Source organism: Plasmodium fragile (genome assembly GCF_000956335.1).
Source record: "Plasmodium fragile strain nilgiri unplaced genomic scaffold supercont1.40, whole genome shotgun sequence".
Taxonomy (NCBI): Eukaryota; Apicomplexa; class Aconoidasida; order Haemosporida; family Plasmodiidae; genus Plasmodium; species Plasmodium fragile.
In genome coordinates this window covers 203,500-211,923 of record NW_012192620.1, presented here as the reverse complement: position 1 = coordinate 211,923, position 8,424 = coordinate 203,500, and the positions used below count along the sequence as shown (strand labels likewise).

The window sequence follows — 8,424 nt, the reverse complement described above, 5'->3', positions numbered from 1 at the left end:
TTTTTTTTTTTTTTTTTTTTTTTTTTTTTTTTTTTTTTTTTTTTTTTTTTTTTGCGCGCGCGCACTTATATGTAATGTACTAACATATATATGTATAATAAAAATATTGTATAAAAATGAAAATAATGCTCTTCTTTTTTTGTTCAATTTTTTTGGCGCCTTTTTTAGTGAATATGGCCAAGTTGTTTAATTTGTGAATTTTGTTTAATTCATAATTGTTGCTATAAATTTGTTAATTATGTTAATTTATGTTAATTTTGCTAATTTTGCTGCTTTTTTTTTTTTTTTATCTTTTTTGAAGGGGATATAAAAAACACGACATGTGAGGATTTATATAATGTGCATATAAGTTGAACAAAAAAAAAAAAAAAAAAAATGCGCAATACACTTTTATATATATGTACATTTGGAGAGAATCTTAAAAGAAAAAAAAAACGTAAGCAGTGCACCTGGCATGTGTTACTTAAGGTGTATAAACGAACAGCAAACGTATACCTATTTATACGTACATATAGTTGTATATGGTATTTACATACGCACATCGTATAGATATATATATATACTTATATTTATATACATAAGTGCTGTGCATGCTGCTCAATGTAGGATATATATTTAATACACTCTGCGATGTCATGTGCTGGTACGGGGAGAGCGTGTGTACCGCATAGCAAGGTACAGCTTTCACTCAAAACATGTGTTTTTTCTTCTTGTTTTTTGTATTGTTTTTTTTTTTTTTTTTTTTGCAAATTTTTTTTGTTCACATCACAGCTTGTGCCAGCCCTACAACGCAGTTTCGTGCACTGTCGCTTGTTCTTTAGGTTCATTTTAAAGGGGCATTCGGTAAATATATAGGGACTCCATCAAGCGGGGGGACACCCCCTCGCCGCGCAAATGGTAAAAGTATGTGTAATGTATGCGTCATATGTACATGCTATGTGCAGGTGTTATGTTCACATGGCGATGTGAGCTTAAAAAAAAAAAAAAAAAAATTTCCCATCCTACATGTAACATGTTATGTATACATATATATATATGCGCACGCTTTGGAGAGGAACCCGACGTCCGCAGCCGCCATTTTAATGCTGTCCCATATGTATAATTATATTCACATGAGCATGTTTAAAATATGCACAATTTTGCAAATGTGCTAGTCGTACATGTGTACACGTATAAGTGTACTTTTTCGTGACCCCTTGGTGGATGCCAACTGATACGTTCACTTATGTGTACGTCCAAAGCAGCCGTATTTGCAACTCCGCTGCATGACTCATTCTGCGTTGGGAAGAAACTCGTAACCAAGGGGGTGGATACTGTGTTCATGTTGTTCGTTCCCGGCTTTCCCGCACACAGTTCGTTTTTCCCCTGTTCGATCATTTACCCGTTCGAATACTTGTCGCAAGCGGTTAATACCAGTTTGCCTTCTCCGTGGGAAAGAAAAAATAAAAAAAAAAAATGCGCGTCATAGTAAAAAACTAAAACAACAAAATGCTATAAATAGGGACAAACAGTCTCTTCCCTCATGAAAATAATAACGCAGCTGTATATATGTATATTTTTTTTTCCCATCCAAAGCATTCTCTAAATGGACGTTGCAAAACGGTAGTTGTACCCTGCTAGCCACGGTAGCTAAGCACTATTATAAAAACATTTTACGACCAGGGATAAACAACCCCCTTCGGGAAGAGTAACAGCGTGGTCATTCTCTACCTGCACACACTGCGGACATGACCCTTAAGTTGCGAAATCGTATAATTATATTAAATGAACGCTTAAACCCGACCATGCTTGGTTGAGTAGCTGTTCCCAGGTTACATGAACTCCGGGTAGGAGTTACACCCGTTTTCACATTTAATCCCTCATATAGCTGCTACGGGGATGTGGAGACATTGTCCCTAAACGTAAACCCCCCTTTACACCCACACCATGTCAACCCTGTGATTGCTAAACAGAGGTGATCACTGTATCAGTTCCTTTCCCTGTCTATTACATGTGCAACCAGTACAAGCCCGTGCGCGAGATAAGTATGTGCCAACCACACGTACACATTCGTCCTGTGTATAAATGTCATAAGGTTTTTACTCCTACCCTCCAAAAGACATTTTGGTTTTCCGCCTGTTTCAGCTTTTATGCTCGAGTGGGCACTTTGCATAACCCGTTCGGCAAGTACCCTCCTATGAGGTGATAATGCGAATAGTTAATTGCACGGACGGTTGTGTAAGCCTCCCTCTATGGGAAAATGCTCACATGTGCAAGTGCTGGTGGCGAAGCCGCTTGGGCATTCATCAAGTTGGAGTTTCGGCGGTCCACAATAGAATCAGCTGCGTGTGCCTTTTTGCGCTAAATCGTTTTAAGTTGAAAACGCAAAACTGTATCGAATGATCAACATAGTACAAAAGGCATCCATCTTTTTTTTGTTTTTTCTCTTGCGAGCTGTTACACTGTGGAGGAAATTCAAATGCATACGCGCGTGCAGAAGAGCAAAAAAAAAAAAAAATAAAATAGGCACAGTGTCGCAGCGTCGCAGTGTGCTCAAACGGACAGACTACGAGTTTTTCCTTTCCATGCGAAACACGCATTTGGGGCAGGCTACTTATGCGCACGTTACGGAGAAAGGCCGCTCCTTCCCGTAGGCCCTCGTCAGACGTGTTGCAAAGCCTTCTTACTATCCGCCTCGTATTTCAATTTTCGAAAAAGCAAAATGCTTTGCACCACCGTGTTTGTAGCATGGCACGAAAAAAGTAAATAATTTTTTGGCTTTATTGCAAGGGCGTATCTCATAAATAGTATACTATAGACGGCCAGAACGGCAGTCATTTTCTCCGAAACGAACATGGGCAATTTCTTCAAATCGTTGCAGCCTTTGGTTGGGAATGGGAAAAGGAAGGAAAAATGACTTTCAGCATGAGCGTAGGGGTGTAAAATCACGCGCAAAACTACGCGCCATGGCGACTGTCCATATGTTAATACCGTGCGAACTTTGCATACAAAAAGGAACAGCGCGATCAGTTCTTTAAAAAAAAATTACCCGCGAGGACGAAACCCCAGTTTGCTAGAGGGGCCCAAAACATGATACTAAACGCATTGCTTTTAACATTGTGAAAAAATGACGTAGCTTTTGACATGATGAATTGCTGTCTGTCAAGTGATGGAAATAGCTAGCTCGGAATAAATGTGTGTACATCCGTGTGTGCAAGCACAGTGGGGTGTGTATACCTCCTGATGTGTAGTCTAATCTTCCTCTCTCTCCTTTTTGCGTCGTCCCACTTGTTGTGTTCCTCACTGTACAAGCGTTGTGGACATTCAAACCAGATTCCAAGGAGCATATTCAGTGAGGTGCAGTGGCCAGTTTGTTATCAGCAGTTCTGAAAAAAAAATGTACACCCAATGGCATGCATACAAAAAAAAAAAAAAAAAAAAAAAAAAATTCAAATGTTAGCTAATTGCCCAAATGAAATGTTCCACGTGGCATGAACAAATAGTTACTTTTCCGGAATGAACAATTGGCAGGCTTGCGAAAATCAGAGGGCAGCGTTAAAATGGAAAAAAAATATATACATATACATACACTTTTTTTGGCACTTAATTTTTCCCCAAAGGTGTAACTCGATTGTGAGTTTTATTATTATTATTTTTTTTTTTTTCCACCTCGAATAATGCCAAGCGTAACTTTTATTTTGCATAATTTTCGCCAGGGGGAAAATTACATCCCATTGCGCCCCTCTGTTTTTCCTTTTTTTCTTTGCACTTTTTTTGTGCATATATTATTTCCCCCCCTCGCCCACAATTTGGCTGTATTTTATGACCATTTGAGGGTGCGGCGAATTTGAAAATCTATAATTGAAAAAAACGGATTGTGGTGACCCCCAAATGATGATGGACGCTCCCGAGGGGTAGCTTCGCCAATTAGGTGTTCCGCGTGTGTTAACGTTTTGGAGCGGCATACACCAATCGGTCCATCACATCAGGAAAAAGGGAAAAAAGTAGGTGAGAATGCATGCACATATGTACGTAGTACTCGATACGTGCCTCCATTTTCCGCCTTGGTGGCTAGCTTCCTAAACATTCCAAACAGTGCACAAGTCAAATGCATACCGGACTGTGCTGGTTAGTAGTGTCACCCATGTACGTTCTTTAAAAATAAACAGGAAACAAAAACTAACATTATAAAAATAGGCCAATTCGTACTGCCTCAAAATGGGTAAAGACGCATCAGGGGTACCTCCATGCGATAGAAAGAAGAATAGCATGACATTGAATTATGTCGTAATGAATGACAAAACAAAATGTATGCAGGGAATTTGAAAAGCGAATTACACGTGTACAAACTAACACATAGTTAATTTAATCCGAAATGAGAGCCTCCTTTTCCCATGTGTAAACATATTGTACTGCCTTGGTTTCCCTCTTTATTTATTTTTATTTTTTTTTTTTAAACATTTTTAAGTGATTTCACAAAACATCGCAGAAATGTGAAACAATCTCACGGGGCGGGTGAGGTAAAAAAAAAAAAAAAAAAAAAAAAAAAAAAAAGTAAACCACTTGGCAAACACACAAAAGTGTACAAAATGCCACATGAAATAAAAAAAGGGAATGGAGAAAAATACGAAAGCTTTGCAAATTTTTTCTTTTTTTCCTTTTTTTTGCTTTGGCTCGTTAAACGTTTGCCTTCCATTATTCTTCATATGATTTTCTCATTTTTTCATTCCAGTGGAACGGTAGATTATTTTTTTTTTTTTTCCCATTTTCATTTTCCCAATTTTACAACATTTTTGTACGTTCCTAATTTCCCCACATTTTTGTGCCTCTCCCGTTTTTGCCTCTTCCATAATTTTCTTTTTTTAATTTTCCACATCATAAACCTTTGGAGTAGCAATTTTTGGTCTTTTCCATCTATATGATTATGGTACTTTTTTTTTTTTTTTCCCCACCCGCGTCCAAGAAGTGTTAACGCGTTAACGTAACCTTTAAAGAGTCTTAAGTCGTTAAAATGAAACATTGCCAAGTGCGTACAAGTTGAATGCATACTTGAGTTATTTATATGTATGTGCTTCGCTTGTTTTTTCCCTGTTTTGCATGTTTTTTTTTTTTTTCCCGTATGCGCGTCCTCTTACAGACGTGTGTGCCTTTCCCCCCTCCTCCACTCAGTAATTAACCCCATTGGGAATAATTAAAAAATGCCATAAAGCCTGCGCTGCGAAAAACGCGACAGTATGCCCAGTGACAACTGGGAAACTCATCGATCGTTACTTTGCGCACACAGGCGTGATGTGCTAACTCGTGAATACATTCACACGTGCATACGTATGTGCCTTTTTCTCACATCCCACTGTTGATTTGGTTCACAGTGGCATCTTAACATTGTGTACCCCCTTCATAAAAAGAGGACTGCTAAAATTCGCGCAACTCTTTTGAAGTACATTTAACCACGTCAGGTATCTCTCATTGCCGAATGAGCAGCTGACGACAACTGCTCAGAGAGCTCATACCACCACTCGAGTTGTTCACAATAACGTCCATTTTGTGTGTCCCAAAATATAAGAAAAAAAAAATGCACACATAGGAGCGATCGTTGCGTAGAACATACACATTGCTCACACAAATGTAGACATTTTATTTCATTTTTCTCCTTATTTTTATTTTATTTTATTTTTTTTCGTTCATATCCCCGTGTGCAGAAAAATGTCTAGCGAAGAGTATGACCACCTTTATAAGATAATTTTAGTTGGAGACGCAACTGTGGGTAATTTAAAAAAAGGGGAAAAGATGGTTCACTAATTTTGGACTTGTTGTGGCGCACGGATTCCGTGCATTGTCTGCAGCACGTCGCTATCGTGGCAGTCACACGACTATCTCATATTCACGTCCGTTTTTTTTTTCTTCAAATGGGTGAACAAATTGGGGATTATTTTCTGACCGTTCAGGCAAAACCCACCTCCTGTCGAGGTACATACGAGGTTCTTTACCTAGCGTTGCAAAGGCGACAATTGGTAAGCCGATAAAATAATGAACAGCTAAAAACTGGCAACATGTTTGCTTCACCCATTGTTGCTTTTTCCATACGGAGGGATGCCATTTTTTCTCCGTTTAAATCCTATTCCGCAGGCGTCGAATTTGCCACCAGGACGATTCCGTTGGCGGTAGGGGGGACGGTCAAGGCGCAGGTAAAATAATTTCAGAAGGAAGTTACACAGAATGGTGCATGTCATTACACTGTTGCATATGTGCACACTCATCAATCGAGGCTCTCTTGCAAATCCACCCTACACACCCATACGCATATGCACCCCTTACACCTGGCCGCGACAACGTGCAGATATGGGATACCGCCGGGCAGGAACGGTACAGAAGTATTACGAGTGCTCATTACAGAAGAAGCGCAGGAGCCATACTGGTCTATGACGTGACGAAAAAAAAGACATTCCTGAGCATTTCCAAGTGGCTAGAGGAAATTCGCCAAAATGCCGACAAGGACATTGTCATTATGTTGGTGGGGAATAAGGTGGACCTGGTGGAGCATGACGAGATGAAGCGGAAGGTGAGTCTTCGTTCCTTATGTGTGTGTGGAGCTTCCTTACACGTGTATTATCCACTCCTGCAAAAATGTACGGCGCAAAATGGACGGCACGAAATGGACAGCGCAAAATAAACCGATGACGTGCTTCTTTTTTCCCATCTCCACGTAGGTGACATACGAACAGGGAGCAAGCTTCGCCAGGGAAAATAACCTATTCTTTGCAGAGGCCTCTGCAGTCTCCAAGCTCAACGTAAAACACGTGTTTGAAAATTTGCTCCAAGAAATATATAATAACCGCATGAAGAATAACAGCTGCAGTTTGAGCACGCGAAGTAGTGCCACCTGCGAAAGTGCTATCCAATTAACCAGGGCAAAAAGTACAATCAAATTAAATGATTTAAACGAAAATGAGAGTGAAGATGGGCGTAGAACTACGAACCAGTGCTGCTAAATTGGGAAGACCCCTTCAGATGTGTGGGTTACCATTTGCTATGTTCCCTCCGTCTAAGTACCAGCATATTTGTATTACTCAACCCGTCCAATGGCTTACAAAGGAGGTCTCCTGTTGGGGGGGGGGGAAAACAAATGAACATGTTCATAGCATACCTATTCACGTCGCGTTTAACATGACAGTGATGGTGATACTGATTTTTTTTTTTTTTTTTTTTTTTTTTTGCGCATTTGTCTAACGTAACCGTTAAAGTTGTTACTTGCGAAATATGTTTTTTTTTTTTTTTTTTTTTTCCCCTTTACACTGCCCTATTTGTTGTATAATTGTACACTTTTACTCTCATCTGTGTGCATATGCCCCTGCACTTTACGCATTCCCCTTTGATATTTATTTTATTTTATTTTATTTTATTTTTATTTATTTATTTTTTTTTTTTTTGTCACAAATGAAGATAATACCTTTGATTGCGTAAACGTCTCCTGTTTTTTTTTTTTTTTTTTTTTAAACTCCACATCCACCAATCTGGAGTTTCCATTTCAGGATTGGTAATCGTCTGGGCCCCCGTTCGCCAACGTCCCGTCTATCTCAGCTATGTTGTACCTTTAATTTATTATTTCCGCCTTGTAATTGCTCCCCCAGTGCGCAGTTGATGCGAAGAAGCACTGTGCCCACGTGACCACTCTAGGGAGTATCCAAAATGGTCCAGCTCGACAGGCTCACACAGCACACACACAACGGTTTGACCCTCCCGCCTTTGAGAGGGCCAAAACAATTTTGGACAAAAGACAAAAAAAAAAGGAACATTGTTGGACGACACGCTGAATAAGATGTACTGTAGGCCGTAGGGTAAGAAGCCTACCATGTTTAGCCTCGCCAACTGTAAGCTGCTTCCTTTTTATTTGTCACTGTTGGAGGCCTACCCTGGGTACATAAACACGGTACAATCTGTATTCCCCTCTTGGAAAATGCGAACTTGGAGTGTACTCTCAAATCCTGCAACTGTAAAAAAAAAATGTGTCCCCAAGTGGGGGAAAAAACAAAGCTGCTGGGTGACATTTCCCCCTCATATGAATGACTGGCTTTAATGTCCACAGGGTTTGCTTCCCTTCCGTTTGTCGCTTCACATTTTTATGTTGTTAGCAAAGGGTGAAGAGGGTTAAAACACATATGCGTCGGAAACGCGAGCTGTTCTCATTTGTTTTTTTACGCGTTATATATATATTTTTTTTTTTTTTTTTGATTAAATGTACGAATTTTGTAGCTGTTTCAAAGTATGCTATGCTGGTGTATCTTTACGCATATAATTTTTTTTTTTTTTTTTTTTTTTGCGCGTGTCGATTTCGCCTCCTCTAGCTCGGTTTGTGTTTCCCAGTCCGCTCTACCAAATTAGTTATCTGATTAGGCTATATGCATAATGTTGGGATGGCGGTGAAACTTAATAGCAAAACCTGCAACG

At 39.6% G+C, this 8,424-nt stretch overlaps 2 protein-coding genes across 2 annotated transcripts; one reads left to right on the top strand and one right to left on the bottom strand.

The window, feature by feature from the left end:
* Nucleotides 1–2,640: 2,640 nt before the first annotated feature.
* On the bottom strand, nt 2,641–3,326 carry AK88_03502 (uncharacterized protein; the record flags this gene model as incomplete). The annotated part of the gene is made up of 3 exons (XM_012481116.1): nt 2,641–2,861; nt 3,029–3,087; nt 3,217–3,326. The coding sequence occupies 3 exons, from the start codon at nt 3,324–3,326 to the stop codon at nt 2,641–2,643; spliced, it is 390 nt and encodes a 129-aa protein (XP_012336539.1).
* Nucleotides 3,327–5,682: 2,356 nt separating this feature from the next.
* AK88_03501 (uncharacterized protein) lies at nt 5,683–6,968 on the top strand (the record flags this gene model as incomplete). The annotated part of the gene is made up of 5 exons (XM_012481115.1): nt 5,683–5,743; nt 5,925–5,990; nt 6,106–6,164; nt 6,317–6,538; nt 6,687–6,968. 5 exons carry the CDS (start codon nt 5,683–5,685, stop codon nt 6,966–6,968), a joined length of 690 nt encoding a protein of 229 aa, XP_012336538.1.
* Between the last annotated feature and the right edge of the window lie 1,456 nt (nt 6,969–8,424).